This window comes from Eschrichtius robustus, chromosome 11 (genome assembly GCF_028021215.1).
Source record: "Eschrichtius robustus isolate mEscRob2 chromosome 11, mEscRob2.pri, whole genome shotgun sequence".
Lineage (NCBI taxonomy): Eukaryota > Metazoa > Chordata > Mammalia > Artiodactyla > Eschrichtiidae > Eschrichtius > Eschrichtius robustus.
The window spans coordinates 74,976,869-75,003,841 of NC_090834.1; the positions used below are offsets into that span (position 1 = coordinate 74,976,869).

At 49.4% G+C, this 26,973-nt stretch overlaps 1 protein-coding gene across 1 annotated transcript in view; it reads left to right on the forward strand.

Moving 5' to 3' along the window:
- Window positions 1–26,973, forward strand: part of OTOG (otogelin) — an 85,858-nt gene that overhangs the window by 26,951 nt on the left and 31,934 nt on the right. The window contains exons 20-31 of the mRNA XM_068555585.1: window positions 1,541–1,733; window positions 3,110–3,184; window positions 3,590–3,633; window positions 5,152–5,311; window positions 12,777–12,884; window positions 16,323–16,461; window positions 18,010–18,144; window positions 18,439–18,585; window positions 18,881–19,000; window positions 20,939–21,055; window positions 21,738–21,894; window positions 24,681–24,707. Coding sequence (XP_068411686.1) covers window positions 1,541–1,733; window positions 3,110–3,184; window positions 3,590–3,633; window positions 5,152–5,311; window positions 12,777–12,884; window positions 16,323–16,461; window positions 18,010–18,144; window positions 18,439–18,585; window positions 18,881–19,000; window positions 20,939–21,055; window positions 21,738–21,894; window positions 24,681–24,707 — 1,422 coding nt within the window. The remainder of the gene's footprint in view (window positions 1–1,540; window positions 1,734–3,109; window positions 3,185–3,589; window positions 3,634–5,151; window positions 5,312–12,776; window positions 12,885–16,322; window positions 16,462–18,009; window positions 18,145–18,438; window positions 18,586–18,880; window positions 19,001–20,938; window positions 21,056–21,737; window positions 21,895–24,680; window positions 24,708–26,973) is intronic.

The window sequence follows — 26,973 nt, forward strand, 5'->3', positions numbered from 1 at the left end:
GCCGGAGCTCCAGATCTGAGTGTCCACCTGCCCCCCTGAACTCTCCCCTGGGACATCCTACAGTCTCCTCCAACCTAACACCCCTTCCTCCCAAACTGCTTCTCCTCCTGTGCTCTCCATCTCTGCTGAGGGCCCCCATCCATGGATTACCCAGGCCTGACACCTGAGGCACGTGTCACCTCCGGTCCACCCCCAAGTCCTGTAAGTCTGGTCAACTGCAAATTCAGCCAGTTCTCACCGCCTCCGTTGCCACCACCCTAGTCACAGCTACCTAACAGGTGTCCCTGTAGCCTCTTCTCACTGCAGCCAGAGTGGACTTTCTAAAGATCACTGGCTGTGTGGCCCTCAGGTTTGAGTGCACACGTGGCTCAATGGGCCTGGGCTGGCCCGTACCCACCCCTACTCCCACCCCAGGCCACATACCTCTCCATGTCTTAGTCATCTCTGTGCCCCCAGCCCCAGCACAGGGCCCCACTCTCAGTAAGCTTTAGCAAATGTTTGTTGAATAAATGGAAAAGGCACAGTACAGTAAGTCCCCTACTTATGAATGAGTTCCGTTCCTAGAGCATGTTCGTAAGTTCAAATTGTTCGTTAAGTCAAACAAAGTTAACCTAAGTACCCAACTAACACAATTGGCTGTATAGTACTGTACTGTAATAGGTCTATAATACGTTCGCATCTTTGAAAGTTCATAACTCGAAGGTTCATATGTAGGGGGCTTACTGTACTGGGAGTCAGGAGGCCTGAGTTTTATTCCAGCCCTGCAGGTAACTTTCTGTGTGTCTGTGACAAGGCCCTGCCCGTCTCTGAGTCAAAGTTTCTCCAGAGCTGGTTGGACAGGACCACGTTAGAATCATCATGGGAACTTTTAAAAAATGCACCTATCTGAGCCACCTCCAGTATCAATTAAAACAATGTATCTGGCAGCGAGGGGCAGGGGTCAGCATTTTTAAAAGCTCCCAGGTGGCTTTGATGTGCAGCCGGGGTGAGAACAACTGGACTTGGCAGTCTAGGTGGCTCTACTGGCCCTGACAGGCTGTGGGAGACCCCAGGGGAGTGGGATGGTGTCCAGATGAGGAGAGGGCAACCCTGAGTCTTGGACAAAGGGCCCCGAGAGGCTGCTGGAGGGAGCACAATTGATCTTCATAACCCATGGAAGCGAGAGAGGCAGAAGTGTGTGTGTATTTACACACCTGTGCATGTGTGTCTGCGGGTGAGTGCAGGGCTGTCAGGGGGCAGTGACTTCCATTCCTTCCCCAGTATCACTACCTAAGAGGAACGCCCAGCAGAGAAAAGGAAATACCAGTGGCAGGGTCCAGGCTGAACCTGGGAGGTGGGACCCACCTCTATGGCTCTGCCATTCTGGTGTAGTGGGAGGCAGACTGGGTTCAAATCTCAGCTGTGACCTTGACCTGCTGTGTGACCTTGGGCAAATGTCTTAACTTCTCTGGTTCTCAGTTCTCCTCTTTATGATGATGACTCCACCCCACACAGTTGTGAGTAAGAGAGAAACAAAGCACAGTTACATTCCTCACTACAGCACTGTCCTGTGAGACTACCAAGGAGTACAGCCCCTGTGTGGCTCCGTGTGGACAAACCTGCCAGGACCTAGCCGGCCCTGAGGCCTGTGCAGTTGATGGTGGCGGCGACCTCAGCGGGGACGAGTGTGTGGAGGGCTGTGCCTGCCCACCAGACACCTATCTGGACACCCAGGCTGACCTCTGTGTTCCCAGGTGAGCAGGCTGGCTTGAGCTCTGTGTCAGGTGGTGATGAGGCTGGGGGTCTCCAGAGCATAGGAAACTGGGGTGCCTGACCGGGCCTCTCACGTCCCTACTTTATTCATCTCACAATCTCAGGGCAGAGCTTGGAGGGTAAGCTGGGTCAGTGGTCAGGTGGGCTTCCTCCTCTAGACACCCCTCCACCCTCCCTGGCCTCTCTTCTCAGCTCTGGCTCTTTGCTTCAGCCCAGCTTCCCCACAAGACAGAACAACCCCGCAGAGCCAACCGGGTCTCTGCCCTCATCTCCCCTCTCCTTCCACAAATCTTTACTGACCTAGTATGTTCCAGACATTTCTAGGCCCTGGGAATTCAGCAACGAACAAAACAGAGTCCTGCCCTCACAGAGCTCACATTCTGGGTGGTGAGACAGATAATAAGCAAATAAACAGATCCTTAATGGGGCTGGTGGTAACCAGAGCTATAAAGCCAAATACAGCAGAGTGAGAACAGAGGGTCCTGGGGCAGGGAGGGGTTACTGTTATGTCCTATGAAGTGAGCATGGGAGGAAGCCCTTTCTGATGAGGTGACATTTGAGCAGAGATTTGAGTGAAGAGTGCTCCAGGCAGAGGGGCACAAGGGGAAGGCCCTGAGACCTGCCTGTGGGCGTTCTCGGTGTGGCTAGAGGGCAGAGTTGGGGGGGAGGTGGGAGGTGGTGACCTCACCTCACAGGACCCCGGGGCTGACTGGCAAGGTCCTTGTTCCCTTCCAGGCCTATTTCTCCATCTGTAAAATGGTATCACATTCAACTGAATGATGGAGGGGCTGGAGAGAAGCCCCTTTAGGGGGCATATTTGACTCACTCAGAGGCCTTTTTGAGCTACAGTCCTCCCTTGAGATCCAGATGTGTGCCCTGCCCCGACCCCTTGAGTTTGAGTATTGCCAGCGAAGGGAGCCTCTGAGGGTTATATGGGGCGGAGGAGGATTTAGAGAGGGAGAAGGTGGTGAGAAGCACTGGGGTTGGATGAGTTCAGCCATCCCTTCCAGCCCTCGACTGCTCTGCTTCAAGGCCTGCACTTGGCCGTAACCGGCAGGTGCCGTGGGAGGTATATGAGAAGGCAACACAGTCTTTGGCCTCAGGTGACCTACAAAGAGGAGCCTGCAGAGACGGTAGTATAAGGTTCTCCACCTTATGCTAGGAAGATGACGTATTTGGAGGGCCTAGCCTGGTGTTCACAGTATTTTAACAACCTGTGTCGTATAGGCACTGAGCCATCAGAACGGATGCTGGGTCTGAATGCCCCTGCTTGGCTGAGGGGTGGGGTCCCTGTCCTTGGCGGTCCCTGCCCCAGCTCCTGAGCTGGCTCACCTTTCTCTGTTCCCGGCTTTTATAGGAACCAGTGCTCCTGCCACTTCCAAGGAATGGATTATCCCCCTGGAGACAGTGACATTCCGTCTCTGGGCCACTGGTGAGCTCCCTAGACAGCAGCATTATTATCTTCTCTTTATTATTATTATGATGATGATTATTTTTAATCTTAGTCTGGCTGCGCCGCAGGGCATGCGGGAACTTCCCAGACCAGGGATCGAACCCGCGCCCTCTGCAGTGGAAGTGCGGAGTCTTAACCACTGGACCACCAGGGAAGTCCTATTATCCTCTCTTTAAATGGAAGTTGCTGACTAAAGAAAATTCAGCAGTGCAAAACTTTCCATGAAGCGACACCCACCCTCCCCCTCTGCACAGGGAGCCAGGGACAGAAGTGGGCATGTCTTTCTGAATCCTGCAGTAACCTGAGTGCAGTAACTCGAGGTCTCCGGGCCCTGCAGTGACTGGATGGGCTGATCTCAGTGCCTCTCTCTCTCTCTCTCCGCAGCCACTGCAAAGATGGGGTCATGAGCTGTGGTAGCAGAGCCCCAGGTAAGGGTGACAGGGAGTGTGGGGCCTCCTTCATGGTAGTGGGGTTGTGGAGAGGGGGGTGGAGAGCTCGAGGACAGACCAGGACAGGGACACCCCACCCCAAGTCTTGTGCCACACCGAGCCTTCTGTATTCCTTGCCCTCTCGGGAAAGGCTCCAGCTTGGAGGGTGGCATTGTGAAATCCTGTCCCAACCTCAGCCCCACTCAAGTGGCTGTCCCTCCTGCTTCTCGAGGAGATGCTGAGACTCCATCTCCCTCAGGCTGAAGTATCTGGACAGTCCCTTGACCTCCCCTGGGTCCTGGATTTCCTCTGCCTGAACCATCACGTGTCTGCTGAGGCTGACTCTCTGTCCAGTGCGGGATGTGGGATCACAGCAGTGGGGAGGATAGGCTGAGCCTTTGAGACGCTCACAGGCAGTAGAGATGGGGGCATCAGGGTGACACACTGGTGGATCAGCCTGTGAAGGCCTTGGGGGTGGTAGGGCAAGGAGGCTGGAGCCTTCAGGGAGGGCCTCCTGGGGCGAATGATGCCACTAAGTATGGAGATTGGCACGGAGGAGATCAGAGAATAGTCATACGGCAGGTGGCAAAGAGCAGGGCCTCCAAACTCAGGTAGCCCTGGGTTCAAATCCTGCCCAGCACTCACTACCTGTGCAGCCCTGGGTAACTCACTTCACCTCTCTGAACCTTCACTTCCTCTTTTGTATATAACCTAGATTCCTATGTTCTCCCCACGTTTCGTGTATGTCCCTGAGAGTGTTTTTCTTTTTGTTGTCTCTGGCTTCAGGTTTCTGCCCTTTAGGACTTTTACTTCATCTCCTGTAGCTATCCCTTTCTCTCTGTTCCATCCCAGGGTGGGCATAGAACTCAGCCCCCCTTTATTGATTTTCCTAAAAAAGATCGCTCACATGGTATAAGTGTATACGGCCGACATGACTGAAGGCTCTGGGAGAGAGAGAGGGTTTATGTCACAGAAATACAGGTAAATGGGAAGTTGACTTCCATGTTGTTAGAAGTCCCCTGGCCACCCTGCCACACTGCATGGCTATCCTCTTTCTGGCTCCTCTTCTGGTCCCTCTGGGGCACTTCCTCTCACCTTATCATGCCTTTGAAAGCAGAAGTGACTTCTCTCCATTATATGGGAAAATAGGGGATAGTAATACCTCACAGAGTTGTTGCAGGATTGAAGAAGAAAATGCACATGAAGGGCCTGGGACAGTACCTGGTGGAAAGGACACGTCCAGTAATTGGTACTGGTGGTGGTTGTCCTATTGTGGGACAGCACACACCCCTCCCGCCCACTGTGATGTGCACTTGGGAACCCAAGGAATGCCTGAGGGGCAGCAAGGGCATGAGAAAGCATCAGAGTCCCATCTCTGCCTGCATGCTCCAGATGCTGGTCCCCAGGTCTCCCTGCACCCCCCACCCCTGCCGCCCAGGAACCCACCCCAGGCCCAGGTGTTCCAAGCATCCTGCTGAGTGTCCAGGCTCTTGCCAGCACCACCCTCTCCTCTTCCAGCTGCTGCCTGTCCAGCAGGCCAGGTCTTCGTGAACTGCAGTGACCTGCACACCAACCCTGAGCTGAGCAGAGAGAGGACGTGTGAGCAGCAGCTGCTGAACCTGAGCCTGAGCGTGCCAGCCCGTGGCCCCTGCCTCTCAGGATGCGCCTGTCCCCAAGGGTATGTATCTGTGTTGCCATGGGTTACCACTCCCGAAGGCTGGCAGAGCCAGGGACCATAACGTGGAGTGAGGGGCAGGGAAAACCTCACACAGCCTTGCAGGGAGGCACCAGCCCACAGCTGGCCAGTGACAGTGTAATGACTAGCGAGAATCTGAGAAAGAGCAGGAGGGTGGGGGGCCAAGCCGCAAGGGAGTCCACCTGCCTCTGCTTCTCACCAGCATGTGGCCTTGGACAAGGAAGGGGCCTAGCTCCTCTGAGGCTCAGCTTTTCATCTGTAAAATGGGAATAATAATAATTCCTACCACCTCAAGAGATTGTTGGAGGATTAAATGAGGTGCCAACCACTGGGTGGGTGCCGGGCATACCCTAGAGGCCTCATGGGCTGAAGACCGTGAGAGAGGAAACCCGTGTTTAGCTCTCAACCTTCATCCTTGCAAAATTCTGACCAGGTGGAGGGCTCAGTGTCCTGTAATACTTGAAAAAGAAAGGCCCCACCCTGTGGGAGTAGTCTCCCTCCTGGGTGCCATCACAGCTGGGTGATCTGCATGAGCTGAGTTTTGAAGGTCGCCTCATGGGTGCTCTGCATGCGGAGGTGGCTGCAGGGGCCCAGCGCCCGGCTCTGCCCGTTCTCGTTCCTTATGCTGGTCTTGCTTCAGGTCTAGGCTGAGAAGATAGTCGGGCACCTCGTCCCATGACTTGGCAGCACTGGGCTGTGTCCTTCAGCCTGTGCAGAGAACAGGGCTCAGCTGGGAGTCCCAGCCCAGGCCTGGCAGCCAAAGGAAGTGAGAAGGGGGTCAGAGCTTCTAGGGTGGGAAGGGGAGGGAATAGTCAGTTGGAGTTTTGCTGTTTATAAAACACCTTGATATAATGATCTCCTTCAATCTCAGAGCATCCTTGGGAGAAAGGAGGGGAGGATCATTATTCCCATTTTGCAGATGAAGAAATTGAGGCCAAGGGTGGGATGCAGGGAAGTGGTCTGCCCAGAGATTCATGACTCAAACCCAACTCTGCTTACTGCAAACCCTGCCCTTTGGCCAGAGCATGCTGGCTCTGTGAGGCCTGGAGTCTGGTCCCCTACACAGAGGTCATGATGTGGTTTATGAGCCTGCCCTTTCCCAGGCAAGGGCATCCACAAGGGACCCCTGTGAGGTTTGGAGAACTCGCACAGGACCCTAGGCCCAAGACTCCACATTTCTAACAAGCTCCCAGGGGGTGCTGTGCTGCTGGTCTAGGAGCCACACTTTGAGCAGCAAGGTTCTAAAGCAATGTCCAACATTAGGGATTAGTTTAACTCGGAAGATCCCAAAGCCAGAGTGGGGCTCCCTTTTCAATCCCCAGGCTCCAAACGCTAGGATAGGATGTGAAGATTTCTAAGGGCTCGGTGACTTTTGACAAGTTACATGACCACTTGGGCCACAGTTTTCTTGTCTGTGAGGCCCGGCTGGCTGTTTGCAGGACCAGTCTGAGCAGGACAGTACCTGAATCCTCTTCCTCCGCTTCTGGCCTCCCAAAGTTCAGTCTGGGTCCTGGCGCTGTGCCAAGAGCATCCACAGTCCAGAGGACTTAATGTTTGTCACTAGCTGTGTGATGTCAGACAAGTCATTTAATGTTTATGAGCCTGAGTTTGCTCACCTGTGAATTGAGGACAGTAACACCTACCGTGCAGGATTCTTGTGAGATTCAAAGAAGACAGCGGCTGCAAGGAGCCGGGCACAGTAAGTGCTCCAGAGAAACTTGTCCTCTTCCCCTTCGTAGTGTTGAACCCCCATCACCTCTTGGGGTATTTGCCCTAGTGGCTCATGTGCTGTATCAAATGCCCTATGAGGAGCTTATACACACTCCATAGGGGCTTGTCAAAGGGAAATTGTTACAGTCTCAACTTGTAAAGGAAGGACAGGCATTTCCTGCCATAGTGGAACATTCTCTTGGGAGCTGGGATAGGGCTCCCAGTGATACCTAACAACCCCTGCCTGGGGCCCTCTGGGCCTCCGGTCCCTGTGCCCCTCCCCATGGTGTTTCTTAGAATCTCTGGGTGTGTGTAATCCTCCTGGGCCACTGCAGGGATCTGGGGCTGTCTGTGCTGCCCCAAGTTCCTTTGCATGTTGGTGCTGAGCCAAGGGCTCTGGGGCCACTAGGTAGTGTAGTACAGTGGTTAGGAGCACGAACTCTGGAGTCAGGCTTGAGTTCTGATTCCACCACTTACTGGGTGAGTCAGTTAACTTCCCTGAGGCTCCGTTTCCTCACCTGTAAAATGGCATGGAATAAGCACTCTATGTGAGTGATGGCATTGTCTTCCTTCACCTGGATCCCATGCCTGTGCAGATGCCCTCTGAGGGGGGTCTGGAACAAGAGGATCCCTTAAGAGTTAAGGAGAGGGTACTCCACAAATTGAGGGCACATTGGAGACAGAGGCCAGAGCTTCTGTCTGCATGCTCCTGTCTGTGGTGGGCACACAGAAGGTGCTAGAGATGCAGGCAGGTCTGCAAAGGGCCAGGAGGGAGCAGTGGATGGCGGGCGGCAGGAAAGGTCCCCTCCCCGGGTGGATGGTGGGGGCCAGGGAAGGGCCTGGGGGTGAAGATGGAAGGCGGTGAGCCAGCCCGTCACTGGTGTCTGATGCAATTATGGGGAAAGGAAGGGTAAGAAACCAATATTTATTGTGTATCTACTAAGTGCTAGGCAGTGTGCCCAGGTCTATAATTAAATTCTCGTAATGACCTTGGGAAGAAGGCGTCGTTATCCCCATTTTACACATGAAAAACCGGAGGCTTAGAAAGGTTAAGCGGCTTCAGGTAGAGCACTGTGGATTAAGCACATGCTTTTTTATTTTATTCCTGCTTCCTCTGACAATCGCGATGAAATGTTGGTAGTGGAGTAAAAAAAAGTATAAATCACCAGGGACAAAGGGAGCAGGGATGGGATGACAGTGGCATGACATGGGTCAATAGTTTTTGAAGAAGGAACGAGGGTGGCTATGTAGAAACTGACCTTGCAGAGCAGAGGATGACAGCTGATGCTTGTAGAGAAGGAAGGCCAAGGAGAAACAGCCTACATGGTGTTGACGGCTTGAGGAACAGGAGGCTCCAGGCATCTCAGAAAGAGGGGTGGTGGGAGCAAGACAGGAGGATGAGGTGCAAGTCTGGATAAGGAGCAGTTAAACTCCCGGATTCCCTAACCCCATCCATCAGAGAAAGGTGGTAAGAGTTTCTAGAAAAGTCAAGTCAGAGGCTTTGATCTCAGGGACACAGGCAGGGATGAGATGTAGAGTGAAAATAGGGAGATTGAGTGAAAGCCTGCTGGGACCCAGGCTTCTTCCCCAGCTTGGTTCCCTGGATGGTGGCATCAAAGTTTTTGCCTCCCAGGCCAGAAATGAAAGATGATTCTTCTGCAAATTGGCTGGGCCAAGAGAAAAAAAACTCTAGAAACTGACATTTTGGGGGTTCCGCAACGAAAATGATGGCCCCCCCCCTTAAATATGGAGCTTCCAATCAGTGTTTCGTGTCTCACTCTTTTTCCTTTTAATTTTTTAAAAGTGAGGCATAATTTATATACAGTAAAACACACAGATTATAAGTATACAGTTTGCTAAGCTTTGATAAATTTATACCCTCTTGTAACCCACACCTCCATCAAGATAGAGAACACTTCTGTCCCCTCAAAAAATTCCTTCGAGCCCTATGCTTTTTCCTAGTTAGTGCCTCCCCCATCCCTCCACCATAGTTCTTCATTTTGGCATAGATAGTCTCTGCCTGTTCTAGAACCTTATGAAAGTAGAATCATGCAGTATCTACCCTTTGATGTCTGGCTTCTTCTCCTTAGCATATGTCTTTGAGGTTGATCCACGTTGTTGCGTTGTCCAGTAGTTTGTTTCTTTTTATTGCTCAGTAGTATTCCATTGTATGAATATAAAATAGTTAATTTATCCACTCAAATGTTGATGCATATTGGAGTTATTTACAGTTTGGGCTATTTTAAATAAGGCTGCTTTCTCTTGGATGAACACTTCAGCGTGGAATTGAGTCCTAGGGTAGAGGTATGTTTCACTACGTAAGAAATTGCCAAATTACTTTCTAAAACATTTGTACGACTTCAGCCTCTCATTGCGTGAGAGTTCTGGCTGCTCCACATCCTCACTAACATTTGATGCTTTCAGTCTTTCTCATTTTTGTTATTTTAGTGAGAACATAGTCAAATAACATTATGGTTTTAATTTGTATTTCCCTAATGACTAATGATGCGTACTTTTTCATGTGTTGTTTGGCCATTTGTATATCTTCCTTTGTAAAGTGTCCATTCAAGTCTTTTGCCTACTTTTTATTTAGCTGATTTTTTAAAAAATTGAGTTGTAGGGACTTCCCTGGAGGTCCAGTGGTTAAGACTCCGCACTTCCCATGCAGGGGGCCCAGGTTTGATCCCTGGTTGGGGAACTAGATCCCGCATGTATGCCGCAACTAAGAAGTCCACATGCTGCAACTAAAGATCCCACGTGCCGCAACTAAGACCCGGTGCAGCCCAAATAAATAAATAAATAACTTTGCTTGTAAAAAAAAAATTGAGTTGCAGAAGTTATAGATTCTGGATGCAAGTCCTTTGTCAGACATCCGTATTGCAAATATTTTCTCCCAGTCTGTGGTTTGCCTATCCATTTACTTACAGTGTCTTAATATGTCTAAAAACTTCTGATGAGCAGAAGTTTAAAATATTGGTGATGTTTACCTTATCACTTTTTTCTTTATGATTAGTGCTCTCTGTGTCCTAAGAAATCTTTGCCACAGTTCCAAAGATGTTCGCCTATGTTTTCCTCTAGGAGCTTTATAAATTTTGCTTTTACATTTGGATCTATAATCTATCTAAAATTATTGTATTTTGTATATGCTGTAAAATGGAGTTGTTTCACTTTATTTTTTCTGATGGATATCCAGTGGTTCTAGCCGCATTTAAAAAAAGACTTTACTTTCCCTATTGAATTGTTTTGGCACCTTAAAAAAAAAGTCAATTGACTGTATAAATGTTGGTCTATTTCAGGACTCTTTATTCTTTTTTTTTTTTTTTTAACATCTTTATTGGCGTATAATTGCTTTACAATGGTGTGTTAGTTTCTGCTTTATAGCAAAGTGAATCAGTTATACATATACATATATCCCCATATCTCCTCCCTCTTGCGTCTCCCTCCCACCCTCCCTATCCCACCCCTCTAGGTGGTCACAAAGCACTGAGCTGACCTCCCTGTGCTATGCGGCTGCTTCCCACTAGCTATCTATTTTACATTTGGTAGTGTATATCTGTCCATGCCACTCTCTTACTTCGTCCCAGCTTACCCTTCCCACTCCCCGTGTCCTCAAGTCCATTCTCTACCTCTGTGTCTTTATTCCTAGGACTCTTTATTCTGTTCCATTGATCTATTTGTCGATCTTTAGGCCAATATCACACTGTCTTGATTTTTGAAGGTTTATAGTAAGTCCTGAAATCAGAAATTGATAGTGGTCCGACTTTGTTCCTTTTCAGAGTTTCTTTTGGCACTTCTAGTTCTTTGAATTTCCACATAAATTTAGGACCAGCTTGTCAATTTCTACAAAACAGCCTCTGGGATTTTGATTGGGATTGTGCTGAATCTGTAGGTCACTTTGGGAACACTGACATCTTCATACTAGTGAGTCCTCCGATCTGCAAACATGTCATTATTGCTCCATTGACTGGGCCTTCTTTAATTTCTCTCAGCAGTGTTTCATAGTTTTCACCTAAAGTTTTGCACATTTGTCATTGAATTTATTTATAGATATTTGGTGTTTTTGTCGTTCATTCCATCTAAGTTGTCAAATTTATAGGCACATCTATGATGATTTTTTGCCTATTAGTAATGGAGAAGAACGTTGAAATCTCCAACTATAATTGTGCTTTTGTCTCTTTTCTCCTTTTAGTTCTATGAGTTTTTGCAGCTCTCATACTTGGTGCATACCCATTTAGGATTCTTATATTCTGTTGATAAATTGACTCTTTTGTTATTATGAAATAGCCCTCGTTATTGCTGTTAATACTACTTATCTTGACGTCTACTTTGTCTAATGTTAATATAGCCACTCTGTCTTGTGACTAGTGTTTGCATGATATCTTTCCCCATCATTTTACTTTTAGCTTATCTGTGCCTTTATATTTCAACTGTGTCTTTTGTAAACAAAATATAGTTGGGTCTTGCTTTTTTCACTAGTGTTACAGTTTCTCCCTTGTAATTAGAGGGTTTATGCATTTGCCTTTAATGTAATTGGACTGAGTTTAATACTACCATCTTGTTATTTGTTATCTGTTTGTCCTATCTTTCTTTGTTTTTTTTCTTTTCTTTCTTCTTTTGGGTTAAGTCTTTTTTTAAAAATTTATTTTATATTTATTTATGGCTGTGTTGGGTCTTCGTTTCTGTGTGAGGGCTTTCTCTAGTTGTGGCAAGTGGGGGCCACTCTTCATCGCGATGCGCGGACCTCTCACTATCGTGGCCTCTCTTCTTGCGGAGCACAGTCTCCAGACACGCAGGCTCAGTAATTGTGGCTCACGGGCCCAGGTGCTCCGCGGCATGTGGGATCTTCCCAGACCAGGGCTCGAACCCTTGTCCCCTGCATTAGCAGGCCGATTCTCAACCACTGCGCCACCAGGGAAGCCTGGGTTAAGTATTTTTTAGTATTCTATTTTTTTTCTCCTTTATTTCATTTCAAGTATATATCCTGGCATTTTTTATTTTTGTGGTTCTCTAGAGATTACAATATGTATCTTTCATTTATCACAGTCTACCGTGAATTAATATTTCACCACTTTAGGTAGAATACTTGTAACAGTCTGCTTTCATTTACTTCCTTCTTGTCCTTTGTACTATTATTGTCATACATTTTACTTCTACATGTGTTATAAACCCCACAATTCATTGACATTAATCTTGTTCTAAATGCTCAGTTATCTCTTAAAGAAATTAAAAATAATTAAAAAAATATTTACCAACATATTTTCTACTTTTGGAGCTCTTCATTCCATGTGAATCTGAGTTTCCATCTTCCTGAAAAATTCCCTTTAACATTTCTTTTCAGTGCAATCTACTAGTTACTCTATGAGCCACCTGGGTAGCGAGGGTCAATGCCCATGTCCATGGTCTGTTCATTAGTATACATCTAGTGCCTACGGGACAACTGGCATCCAGCCTGGCTGGCGGGTGGGGGGTGGCATGTGGCTGGTAGAGCTGAGCCTTGCTTCCTGATGTATGGCAGAGACTTCTGAGCTGGGCCAAGTCTGTCTCTGGTTTTTCCAGTTACCAAGGTACCTCTGAACCCCACTGGGTAGCAGCAGGATGGTGGTGGGTACATGGTCACTGTCTTCCAGGGTAAATGCTGAGAGCCACTCCAGGGCATCCATGTGGATACAGGGTCCTCCACAGGTGACAGAGATGGGAAGGGTGCTCTCCTGACCACCTGCTTGCTGTGTCCTTATAGCCTGCTCAGACACGGGGATGCCTGTTTCCTGCCAGAGGAGTGCCCATGCACTTGGAAGGGGAAGGAGTACTTCCCTGGGGACCAGGTCATGTCTCCCTGCCATTCCTGGTAAGTGAGGGCCCCATCCAGGCTCTGCTTTTTGCTGGGGGTGAGGATGGATATGGGATGCATGATCATGAGTACAATCTAGAATCCCCCCTTCAACCATGTTCATATTCATGTTGTGTGTTTCTGTGCTATGTAGGGGTTTGTGTATATATACAAGTGTACACATAGAAAGAATTTTGGGGAGTGTTTTTGTGAGTATTTACATGAATGTGAGTTTGATCAAACATGTATATGAATGTGTGTAGATGTGTATTTGTAATCATGAGGATGTGTTTGCATATGTATATGGATGTGCAAGTGTGGGCACGTGTCCAAAATGCATAGACTGCATATGTGAATGTATATGCACATGCATGTATATGAAAAGATGGGCATTCATAATCCTGAATATGTTAGTGGATACATACAGTTATGAATTTCTGTATGTATACAGCTATATTTATATACATTTGTGTGCATCTCCATCCATTTAGTATGTGGGGACATGTATGTGCAAAGTGTGTGAATATGTGCATGCGCTGGGTGTGCATATTTGTATTTACATGTAAGTGAACAATATGTAAAATGTGCATTTGTGATTTCCTATGAATATGTACATGATTATATGTGAGAGTGAGTTTATATGTGAATATATTGCACACTGTATATCTGTTAATATAAGTATACATATGTGAGAGTGTGTGTACCTGGATTGAATTCTTTGAAAACAGGCTTGGGGCCAGTTCTGTAGAGCCTGCCCTGGGCCAAGCAGCAGGGAATGGAAGTGGGTAGAGACTCAGCCTCCTAAATATCCTCCCAGGCTTCCACTGCTGCTGTGCCTAACTCATGTTAATTAACTTTCCAAAGGCTTGGCTCTTGGAAGTGTCTATGGTGATTCTTTTTTAAATAACTTGTTTTCCCACTCTCCACCTGTCCTCTGCTTCTGGGAGAGCTGAGCATCTCTCCCACCTTGTTATCACCTAAATCTTGAGGTTCGCCAATGACTCCCCCCACCCCCGCAAAGGCCTTATAACTACCCCAACAGCTAATGAGGCCTTTCAACCCATGCCTTCCAGGCTGGGCGGCTTCTGCTGTGGCCTCCTTTGCCAGATGTCCTCTGTGTTCCTGGCACACGGAGGCATGTGGAGCCTCCCTGACATTCCCCCTGTGCCCTTGCGCTCCTGCAGAGGGCCCAGCCTGGGCTTTCCAGGGCTCTGAGAGTCTAAGTGCTCCTCCAGCCCTGGTGTGTCTGCAGGATCGAGGTGGCCCTGCCACTGCCCCAGGGGGTCAGGGGACACATCAGGGACCCCTGAGCCCTGGCTCCTACAACTCTCTGGAAAATGACCAAAGCACATCAGCTAGACTAGTGGGGCTAGGATGAAGAGGGAAAGGAAACAGGACGAGGACCCCTCAAAGAGGTCTGGCCAGCTCATTCCAGTGGAGGTCCCCACCCAGTGGAACCTGTTCCTTCTTAGCCCCACATCACATTCCAGTGACTGTCCAAGGGGTCGGGCTGGGCACAAGACCCTGTGTAAAGTAACTTCAGGTCAGGCTTGGTGTATTGATTCCTGGTCTGGTGTTTTGGAGACGGGTGTGTTCTGTACGAGCCCTTCCCAGCCACTCAGCTCCCCTGAACCCTTACGTCTCTTGTAGGCTGAGGAAGGTCTCCTAGACTTCGGGATTCATCTCACATTAATGAGTGTGTGCTCCATCTCTCTGCTCCCTTTTTATTGCAGAACTTCTCAAAACAGTTGTCTGTATTTGCTGCTTTCAATTCCTCTTCTCCCATTCTCCCTTCCATTCCACGAAAACTATCCCTACCAAGGTCACCGATAATCTCCATGGTGTTATATCCAGTGTTTATCACTTGGTCCTCATCTTCCTAGACCTATTAGCAGCATTTGACACAGTCAGTCATTTGTTATCATTCTCTGCCGTCATACCTTTCTTCCTGTGACTCTGGGATTCCCCACCCTCTTGATTTTCCTCCTGCCCCTCTTGCTGCCCCTTCTCCAGTTCTTCTGTTGATTCTTCCTCTTCTCCAAATTCTTAATACTGAGTGCCCCGAGGGACCTCTTCTGTATTTATACTCATTCTGTTGGTGAACTCACCCAGTCTCATGGTGATAAGGCCTATCCATAGGCAGCTGACTCCCAGATTTCTACCCATAGTCCAAACCTTACTCCTGAACTCCAGACTCACACATCCAACTACCCACTTGACCTCACCACATGTGTGTCTAATGGACATGCCAGACACCAGCACGCCCAAAACCGAACACCTGATCTTCCCCCTCAGACCTGCTCCTCACTCAGCCTTTCCCATCCGGGTGGAGGAAGACTTCATTTTTCCAGTTGCTCAGGCCAGAACACCTGGAATCATCCTTGAGTTCTCTTCTTACTGCCTTCATCCAAGCTGTCTGAAAATCCTTTTGGTTCTACGTTCAAAATAGATCCAGAATCTGGATCGCATTCCTGCACCGCTGTTACCCTGCTCTGAGCCACCATCAGCTCTTTCCTGAGTTGCAGAAGAACCTCTCAATTGATCTTGCTGCTTCCACCCTCCAGCTTAGGCTCAGCACAGCAGCCAGAGTGGAACATAAATCATCCTGTTATTCCCGTGATTAAATCCTCCAAACACTCCTGGTCTCACTCCTACCATTCTTACAATGGCCTTCATGGGCCTACGGGATCTGGACCTCTGTTACCTCCCTGAATTCCTCCTCTCCTCCCACACTCTCCATTCTAGCTGTGTTGTCTTCCTGAGGTTCTTCAGGGCCTTTGCAAAGGCTGTACCCTCTGCCCAGGATGCTCTTCTTCCAGATGTCCATATACTTAATTTTCTCACCTCCATTAAGTCTCTGCTCACATGTTCCTCTGTCCACCTTATTTAAAATTACAACCCACCCCCACACACATTCCCAATCCCCTTTATCTTGCTTCTTCTCCCCCATAGCACTCATCACCTTCTTACCCACGCTATTACCTACTCATGCTTACTTATTATTTAGTGTGTAGCTTCCTCCTCTAGAATATAAGCTTCACAAGGGCAGAGGTGTTTTGCTGTTTTGTTCACTGATGTATCTGAAACTCCTAGAATAATGCCTGGGATATGGTAAACGCTTATTACTTGTTGAATGAATGAGTGAATGAATGAACAATTGGGGTGGTAAAGAGAGTGTGGACGTTGGAGTCAGATAGATCTGGATTCAATCTTGGCTCTGTTATTTATTGGCTTAACCTCTCTGAGCCCGTGTGTCCTACATAAAATGGGGACCCACCCTGCCACCCTTTGGGCATATGTTGGAGGTCAGTGATGTTTGTTGACCTCTGGCCCAGGGACACACAGTGGGCGCTCAATGGGCACACAGTGAGCACTTGATGGGCAGTGGCTCCATCTTGGATATTCAGGGTGGGGGCAGGGCATGCCCTGTCAGGGGTCTGGGCATGTGTGTTTCAGTGTGTGCCAGCACGGCTCGTTCCAGTGCACCCTCCACCCCTGTGCCTCCACCTGCACCGCCTATGGCGACCGCCATTACCGCACGTTTGATGGGCTCCCATTTGACTTCGTGGGAGCATGCAAAGTGCACCTGGTCAAGGTGAGTGCCTGGGTGTGTACCAGCTGGCTCTACAGGGACCCAGAGCAGCTGGTGCGTAATTAGGTGGGTGGGAGGATCTAAGCCCTGGTGTGTGGCAATTTAGAGACTCAAGGAAGTGCTAAGGAGCAAGATTGGGGCTGGACAGAGCCCACCAGTCATAAATACCCTACTGCCTGTCCACTCACCATTATAACCTTGCCCCCTTGGGTGCCAGTGGTTTTTCTGTCTGCAATAGTAAAAGCAAATGCTTTCTGGACTTTTATTATATCCCTGGTGGTCTACCAAGCCATTCTAAAGCATTATTTCACTTAACTCTTACAGCAAGACAGAGTTTATTGAGCCCATGTTATAGCTGGAGCAACTTGGGCTTAGGGAAGGTGGTATCTCACCCGAGGTCACACAACTAGTCAGGGACAGAATTGGGGTCAGGTTGGAACCAAGAAATCTGACTGGAGAGTTGGTGTGCAGGCAGGATCCCCTCCAGAAGGAGAAAACGGTACCAACAGGGCGGGTAGGAGAGCGCCTCAGACACATTCAGGGACCTTGGTTTTGCTAAGGGCCTGTCCATCTCATTATATGGTAGTAAAAGTAACAGAAATAATAATAATAATGACAAACCTTTTATGGAATAAGTCCTGTCTATGGGGCAGGCAGTGTGCTGGGGTCTTTCACATAATTTCAATAACTCCACAAGACAAAGATTATAGACGTTGTTTTATTTTTTGAATTTCAAAGGTTTTGCATGCTCTTCACTAACATGTAAAACAATATAGAAGCATATATTAAAAACAAATATTCCTCTTCACAGCTCTTCTGTTCCTACTCCCTGCTGAATAAGCACTCATAACAGTTAGGTGTGAATCCTGCAAGATCATTTTCCATAAGACAGACAGACAGACAGACAGACACACACACACACACACACACACATTTTGTTCAGTTTCTATGAATAGAACCCTGCAATTTGCTTTTATCACTTAATAGTATATTTTGGACATTATCTCATATAGTCAGTAAATTTTTCTTCTTCTTTTTGTAGAATTCCACAGAAAAGATGTACTCTAGTTTGTTATTCGCCATTGATGGGCATTTCGGTTGTTGTCAATATTTAAATGCTCAATGAATACTTGTGTGGATGTGTCTCTAGACGCTTAGAAGCAGAATTGCTATAAAAGTTATACGTTTAGAATGTTGTCCAGTGCCTGCAAATTGCCCTCCAAAAAGGCTTACATTAGCATCATCAGTGTGTGTAAGACAGTGCCCCTTCCCCTACACCCCTGTCAACACCAGTCATCCCTATTATATGTTCATTCATTCATTCATTCATTCATCAGATACTTTTTGGAGAGTCCCTACATGCTAAACACTGCACCAGGCACCCAAAACAAAACTGAGCTTCAGAGAACTGAAGTAAGTTGCCCAGAGTCACAGCTCATATGAAGTAGAAGTGGGTTGAAAACTATTTCAGAGTCTGTGTCCCTCTACCCCATGCCTCTCAGCAGAATCTCTTCTCTCCCTGGTTTATTGCACTAACTTATTTCTCCTCAGAGCACATCCGATTTCAGCTTCTCTGTGATTGTAGAAAATGTAAACTGCTACAGCTCTGGCATCATCTGCAGGAAATTTATTTCCATCAACGTTGGGAACTCACTCATCATCTTCGATGACGACTCAGGAAATCCCGTAAGGCCTGGTGCAGGTGAAGGTTGTATGGACAATTTGCCGGTTAATAGGGGGCAGAAGAGGGCTAAGGACTGGTTTCCTTACCACAGCACTTTCTCTTGGAGCCACTGAGTCCTCAGCCCAGATTGAATTCCTTGGCCACGGCCAGGAGCCCAGAGGTCAACGTCAGGGCATGAGGGGAGGCAGAGGAATTGGTGAACTCCTGGGGCCGGGCAGTGACTTGTAGCCAGGCCCAGCTGACCCAGGTGTTGGGGGACACTCTGGCCTCAGGAATGGCCACCTCTGTCCCCCTAGAGTCCGGAGAGCTTCCTGGATGAGAAGCAGGAGGTCCACACGTGGCGAGCAGGGTTTTTCACGCTGGTGCATTTCCCACGGGAACACATCACCCTCTTATGGGACCAGAGAACCACGGTGCACGTTCAGGCGGGGCCACAGTGGCAGGTAGTCACGTGATCAGTGACCCTCACGGGCCCTGTGCTCCTTCCTAGAGCCAAGCCAACCCACTGGGTGTCCTTGCATGAGCTGTACCCTCGCCAAACAGCCAGGTGCATCATGCCTGCTGTCCTATCTGCCCCACCCGACTCTGGGCCCCTTCTCCTCTGACTCGTCTCTCTCTGCACACCGTGACCCCAGTAGTTGCTTCTGGGCCCACGACAGACTCCTAGGCTCATGGCGACCCCTCTGCCTGTGGCTCACCCTCGGAATGCCTGAAACTGACCATTCTCTCTTCCTTCAGGGCCAGCTGGCAGGACTCTGTGGGAACTTTGACTTAAAGACCATCAATGAGATGAGGACCCCAGAGAAGTTAGAGTTAACTAACCCCCAGGAGTTTGGTGGCAGTTGGGCTACAGTTGAGGTAAAACCTCTCCAAGCTTGCTCACTCCTCTCACCCGAATGGACCCTGGTCACACTGAGAGAAACTGGCCACAGGTCAGGGGAGAGGGACATTGGTGCAAGGCTGCTCCTGCAACCTCTCTCTCAGCTTCTGACCCAGCATCCTCAGCCCTGGACTCTGTCCTGTGGCCTGAGGACATGCACCATCCCATCTCACACATCAGACCCCCGGACCTGGGCTTAGGGAAGGAGGGCTGACCTGGGCTCCTGGTAGGAGGGCTGAGGCTGGGAAGGAGACAAAGTCTCTGTCCTAGGAGAGATGACCACCTAGTAGGGAAGATGAGTCTTGTTGAAGCATTACCATCTTACCCATCTCTGTGCCCCCGGTGCCTGGCGATAGGTCTGGCACACAGGAGAGACCAAGAGAGACCCACATGGGTTGAGGCAATTAGAGAAGGCTTCCTGAAGGTGGTGGCACTAGTGTGGTACTTAAAAGATAGACCATATTTGGATGGAGGAATGTATCAGAGAGAGGGAGGACAATATTAGCAGAGGCAGAAATGATGGGGGATGTCTCTGAGGTTTGGGAGATGTCTGAGGCTGCCAAGCTGTGAGCGATGGGGGGAAACATCACTGAGCTGACAGCAGGAGACCTGAGTTCTTGTCTTATTCTTTTATTTAAAAGATTATTTTATTTTGTTTTTCTTTTGTTTGTTTGTTTTATTATTTGGGGTTCTTGTGTTAGATCATCCAGTGACTTGCTGGGTGACCTTGAGTAAGTCCCATCTTCTCTGTGGTCCTCTGTGAAGTGAAGGGGCTGGGAGAGGGATAGTGAATAAATTTCACTTCATGTGACAAATCTGATCAGTCAGATGAGGCTGCCTGGGCAGCTATGTTGAGAAATACCAACACTTGTGTCAGGCTCAGCTGGAAGAACTGCGAGTGATTAGTTATGTCTGCCATGGGTGCTGCATTGGAGAGTGGTGATATGAGTGTTACATATTTGCCTTTCTTGGACTGAGTGATCTTAGGTTCCTAGTTCTCTGTTAGGGAGTAGGTGGAAATAAGCCTATGTAGACTGGTGTCAGGGGAGCAGTTAGTCATGGCCTGGAGCTAAATGTAATCCTGAGGTGGGGCAAGGCTGTTCTCACAGCCTCAGAAAAGTATGCTCTAACCCATTCCATTTTAGAGAAGCTTAGTGGGTGACTAACCTTTATTGCTTCCCTCCTCTCACCCCTCACTGTCATTTCTCTCTCAATAATCCCCTTGGGCATACCCTGGGGGGCTCTAGTGACAGTGTAGGCCGGGGGAGGAGGTTCAGCAGACATCAGGGAAATCTGTATTAGTTTTCTGTGGCTGTGTAACACCATAACTGCAGACTTAGCAGTATCCAACCACACACGTGTATTATCTCCCAGTTTCTGTGGGTCAGGAGTCAGGGCACAGCTTGATTCGGTTCTCTGCATACAGTATCACAGGCTGCAGCCAAGGTGTCAGCCAGGGCTGGGCTCTCATCTGAAGCTTCGACTGGAGAGGGATATGCTTCTCTGACCACTCATGTGGTGTTGACAGCCATTCCCTGTAGTCATAGAACTGAGAGCTTCAGTTTTTTTTGCAAGCTGTTGGCCCAGGACAACCCTCAGTTCCTAGAGACCACCCACCATTTCTGCCACGTGCCATTCACAGCCAGCAAGGGAGAGACTCCAGCCAGATGGGCTCTGCACTCTTATGTAACATGATAATGCAGTCACTGGCACATAACCACATCCATGTGTCACCTTTGCTGTCTTTTGTCGACTTGTCAGTTTGGTCCCTCCCACATTCAAGGGCAGGAGATTATACAAGGATATGAACACAGGAGGCTGGGATCAAGGGAGCCACTCTAAGAGTCTGTCCACCACATCAGGCAACAGGCATTTGAGTGGTAGGGAGATCAACAGCGCTGCCTTTGCCCCCTCAGTGCCCAGACACCCTCGACCCCCGAGACACGTGTGTCCTGAATCCTCTCCGAGAACCCTTTGCCAAAAAGGAGTGCAGCATCCTGCTCAGCGAGGTGTTTGAGACCTGCCACCCTGTGGTGAGTGGACTCCAGGCTTGGCTGCTCCTGGGCCCCCTTCCCACCTCCCTGGAATCCCTTCTGCTCTCAGACCCTCCATGCCTTGGAGAGACACCTCAGGTCCAGAGGAAAGATTCACCTCTGCCATTCCCTTGCCTCTGGTCTGCTCGGATGAGTCTGCCCTGTTTCCCTGGGACAGACACAGTCAAACAGCTTCTGTGTCCTTTTCAAGCCCATCTCGATCTGGCTCTTCCTCCCAATCAGGAAGTTCTTCTGAATGGTGAACACAGACCCCTCATGCTGTGGCATCAGCCCTCAGTGGAGACAGAGGAGAGCTGGTGCTCAGCTCTGCATGGCCCCCTCCAGGGCCTCGAAGGCTGCCGTCAGATGGGCTTTGGCCCTGGCTGGGGGTTCACACCCCACATCTGTTTCTCAGCCACACCCTAAGCCCCTGGATCCAATAGCCTAGGCCCGGGGAAGGAGAAAGCTTAGTTCTCAAAAGCAGGGTCTACCTGGGTCATGGAGTTAACGTTTCCCTCTCAGCTGCCTGCCTTTCTGCCCTCACCCTACATGGGCAGCTCGCCCCATCCTGTGGTCCCTTCACGTTTATGCTGCTCCCTGAGGCTGAGTGGCATCAGCCCAGACTCTGAAGGGCTAACATTCAGGGTCTGTCCTCTGACATCTGACTTCTGACCTCCTCTAGGTCGATGTCACTTGGTTTTACTCAAACTGCCTGACAGACACCTGTGGGTGCAGCCGGGGCGGTGACTGTGAGTGCTTCTGTGCCAGCGTGTCTGCCTATGCCCACCAGTGCTGCCAGCATGGGGTGGCCGTCGATTGGAGGACCCCGCGCCTTTGCCGTGAGTGTCCAGACCAGTCATCCGAGGGGGAGAGTGGGGCCCCTTCTGTGGGCAGGCCTGTGGGGTCCCATCACTCTGGCTTGTGCTTATCATTCATTGAATTCTTATAACTACCCTGTGAAGTAGGACTGTTTATTCCTGTTTTACAGTTGGAGAAATGGGCTAGAAAGAGAGAGATTAAGTAACATGCTCAAGGTCACACAGGTTGGTGGAGGAGCCAGGGCTCATCTCCATTGCAGATGGTCTGGCTGCAAACCCATGCTCTTAACCACTTTACCAGAGGAGTCAGGAGCCCTGGGTTCCAGACCCAGAGCTGCCATTTGCAAGCTGTGTGACCTCAAACAAGTCCCCCAACCTCTCTGGGGCTCCATTTTCTCATCTGAAAAATAGGAATAGACCTGTCCCACCAGGTTTATTGTGAGGGTCAAACGAGATAGTGAATGTGAAAGCCCTTTGTCAGGTGAGACTCATGGGGCCCATCAGAGGCACCACAAGATAGCAGTTTTTCTGGAGCACTGGTGGTCTGCAAATGCTTTTGGTTGTGCACTCCTATCAAATAAAAACATTTTGAGCACACATACATGCATATATATACACACACACACATACACACATACACATAGATGCATGTACGTATATATGTACTATTAGTAGTGTAAATGTATGTCACAAAATAGATATAAAAGTAAATATTTAGAAGATGAAATAAAATTCATAGAAACTTAAATGATTAATTAATTGATTATTATTTGTTTCTGCATACCAAAGATCTTCCCGGTGCAAGACGCCTCACCTTGGGGTGCAGTGGTTATTATACAGGTGCTGGGACCACACTGTCTGGGTTCAGACTCCAGTTCCACCAAGCAGGGTGACCTGGGGCATGTTCCTTATACTCTGACTAGTAATTGAGGGTTAAGAGAGCTGTACCTTCCTTGCAGGGAGCTGTGAGATTTACATGAGAAAATGCAGGTAAAGCACTTGGCATGGTGCTTGTGCTAGAGCCGAGGTTGCTGTCATTTTTCGTGGGGACATGGGTGCTGGCATGAGAGCTCCAGGCAGGATGACCTCAGGAAGAAGATGGAGCAGAATCTGCCTTTGGCTTCCTTTATCTTTGCCCATTTTACCGTGAGCCTCTTCCATCACAGAAGCCTTGGGTCCTCATGCAGTCTGCTTCTCCTTCTACTTCTCTGATAAAAATCCTTCAGGAAGGAGAAGGGAACACACGTTTACTGAGAATCTACTGTGTGCCAGGCCCTGTGCCTTCTGTGCATTAACTCACTTAATATTCAGGCCTAGGGTGAAGCAAGTGAGGCCAGTTCCTGGAGCACAAGATTTAAGGGGGTACCCAAAAAGGCAATATTTTAAGGCAATATTAAAAAAAAAAATCAAAACTAACGCAAAAACATCTCTGATAAACAAAATATCACAATTTTAAGTAATGACAGCCTCAATATTATTGATTTTTCCTTTTGCCTCAGGCTGCAGTATGGCTCAGCAAGGTGCTGTCACTGATCTTGTCTATTTTAAAATTTTGATATTTTGTTCATCATGGATATTTTGCATTAATTTTGCAATTAAAAAATTGTATTAAAATATTACATATCCTGATTGCTGAGATTTTTGAGGTCCCCTTAAATTTTGCACCTGAGGTGAGCACCTGCCTTACCCCAGTCCAGGCCTCACAAGTCTATGGGGCAGATACTAGCGGTAGTCCCCGTCCTACAGAGGAGGGCACTAAATTTCAGAGAGGTTGAGAAACTTGTCTCAGTATGCACAGCTGATGAGTGAGAGAGATGGGATTTCAGTCCAGGTTTGCGGGTCTCTAGAGAGCTGGCTCTTGACGACTTCTCTGGGCGACCTCCCATTAACCTGGTACACACTTGAAACCAGATACTTAGAGATCTTTTAATTTTCGAGTTCAATCTTCTGAGTCCACAAGTGAGGAAAAGCACATACTTACCCATAGCCACATGGTGGGTCAGTCTACTGATTCCTGGTGCTGTTTCCAGAGGGCAATGCCAAATGCAAAGGAAGAGTGTTCATCATGGGGCTTGGGGGTGTGGGGTGGAGTTGGTAGCTCTCTTCAGACCATGCCTGCGAGTGAGGGAGACTCCTCCTCAGCCTTTGTCCCAGATCTGCTGGGTCAACTGGCTTCTCATGGTCTTGCTCCTGGCCTCAGGTGCCCCCTGCAAAGTCCCCAGCTTATCCCAATGGACTAAGGAATCCATGGCCTACGTGCCAGGGGAACAAGCTGTGGTGCTGCTCTGTGCCACTAGGGGGCGTATGGAGCACATACTTGGAGGAGCTTATCAAAACCTGATGGAGACTGCACCCAGGGGCCTGAAAAAGGCTTGGATTCTGGAGGCCCTGGGTCCCTTCCTGCTCAAGGCTGTTGAAAGACCGACTTCTATCTTGTGCTTGCGTTCCTCCAGGACCTTCCACAACATTTCCTATTGGAGCTTCTGTTCCTTGGTTCAATTCTTGCCCTTTGAGGTCACACAAAACATACCCTTCTGTCCCAGCATTCATTCATTCATTCATTCATTTGGTACATGCCGAATGCCTACTCTGGGCCAGGCTTTGAGCTTTGTGTTATGGGCACAGAGAGGGAGCCATTGTATTTCCTACACCTTAAGACATCTGGATCTAATGACCATGTCTGAATCTTGGAGTTTGGGAGACAGGCCAGGTCCAGCCCTTGGGGAAGGAGAGAGAGCTGGGATGGGGCTTTGGCCCTGCGCATCTGTTCCAGGTTTCTCAAGAAGTCTCTGTTCTCTCTCTTTCAGCATATGACTGTGACTTCTTTAACAAAGGTAAGCTCATCCTCCCCAGGTGGAGCCTTGAAAGCTGGGGCACTGCCATCCCTGCCCTGGGGCCACAACAGCAGCAGCCATCCTGAGGCCCTGCTGGCCCTGGAGGAGCAGTGACATGGGGCAGGAAGATTCCGTCATGCAGACAGAGCCCTGACAGTGCAGGGCCCAGGGATGCCCCGGAACTCTGTCTCCAGCAGCTCCTGCAGCCTCTGTCCAGAGCCCAGGCCAGGCTAGCTTCCCGGGGATGTGCTCATGCGGGGCAGCTGCACCAGGAAGTGAAAACCCCATTTGCACCAACGTGCTGCCCCATAGCTTTCATAATCTAGCTCATCAGACCCACAGGACATTGTCTTGGGTTTCCTGAAGTTTTGAGTTGGCAAAGGCAAATGCAAACTGCTCTTCCTTTGCTGGGGCAAAACTTACAGTCTGGCACAGCCTGTCAGATTCATCTTTAAGTTTAGCTGGTGTTGCAGGGCACCAGGATATGCTCCAACTTCTGCATTAACCAGGTCATGACTAAAGACCCCGGGGAGGTTAATGACCAGTGTTAGAATCGATGAGTCGGTTTAATCACTGGGGTTGGGTGGGATTGGAGGGCTGCCCAGGAGTAGTTTTCAGCGCTGATCTTTGTGCGGTGGGGCCAGGTTGGCAGAATTAGATACTCATCAAGTCCTTGGTGCCATTCACCTTTGACTTCTGAGGTCCCCTCTGCCCCCGCTTCCAGGCACCATCCTGCCAGGAGCAGGCCTGTACGGGTAAAGGCCCAAGGCTCCGTCCTCAGATAACTGCATTATCAGATTTGGTTTGAGAAACGTCCTCTGGCGAGAGTATAGTGGGTGAAATAGTGGGGGGACTGACTAGAGAGAAAAGGATGCCAGTTAGGCGGTCCGTGAGATGAGGGCTGGACCAGGTACAACATGGTCATTCACAGTGCCTGCAGTCCCACCAAAATGTTAGCCTCAAGGGGCTCCTGATGGCCCAGACCTTTAACCCCTGAAGGCAGGAATCTGCAATGGGAGGATTGCAGTCCCTGCACAGGCGGGGTCTGTCTGACACCAGGCAAGACATTTCAGCAAGACAGCTCTGAGCAGAGTTTTCTCCCTTCTGTGGCATTTTGGGTGGCAGTAACTGGCAAAGGACAAGCTGTTTCTAGCATCCTGCACCCGCCCACCCGCCCACCCACCCATTCTTACTCTGCTCTTCTACCAACATTTTCTTTGGTCCAGGCCTTTGCGGGTGCTGGGGATTCACCAGTTCATGAGACCTGTCCCAGTGGTGCTCTGGAACCGGCCCACCCTGGCTTTCTGGAACCCACTGTGTGTTCTTCACTCCACATTCAGTCGGTAGCTTGAAGTTGACCACTGGTGGGAGTATTTATTCATGGAAATCAGCAAACATTACCAAATGGGGTTTTGTTTGTTTGTTCATTTTGTGAGAGCTGATTGTTAAGCCAGCACAACACTGCCTGTGTCCTGTCTGGTAGGGAAGACAGACGTGGACCCCCGATCGAGACCCTCCTCATAAGAGCTGGGATCAGCATGAGCCATGCTCCGAGACCGCTGGAGCACAGGGGAGGGAGGACGCTTGCGTGTGGTGGGAGAGGGTGCCGGGAGAGCTTTACCAGGAAGGTGACATTTGAGCTGGGCCCCAGAGATTGAGGAGGCGTTGGCCCCGGGCACAGAACGGGGAGGACTGCGCTGAGTGGGTGGGACAGCGCGAGTGAGACAGGAGGTAGGACACCGCACAGCTCTTACAAGGAAGAGTGAGAGAAATTCGGTGTGGCAGGGGCCGGGGTTGGGGCGTGAAGGGCCCCTGAATCAAGCTGGGCTCTTGGAGTCCATGCTGAGGACACAGGGGAGCCACTGAGGAGTCGCCGAAGGGAGTGTGGCTAGGAAGGTGACCCTGGAGGGCGGGGCACACCAGAGGCTGGGAGGTCAGTTATGAGGCTGTTGCAGTGGTCTAGGAATCCCATGCTCCTGTCCAGCTTACTGACAACCGGCCACCGCAGGAACCCAAGAGACACAGAGGTGACACGTGTTTGAAATAAATAGATAAACACTAATGCTGAGCCCAAGCCTTCCTGGCCTTTACCCTTCAGACCTCAGGTGGGCAGAGACCAGGTCTGGCATCTTCTCCCAGAGGCGACTCTGAATAGCGCAGCAGCTGGAGTGGTAGAGTCTTACGCAGGGGGAAAGGCCCATGGAGAGACATTTGGGGGGCCCAGATGCCCCCCAGGGGTGGCCTTGTTTCCAGGCTTCCTGTGAAG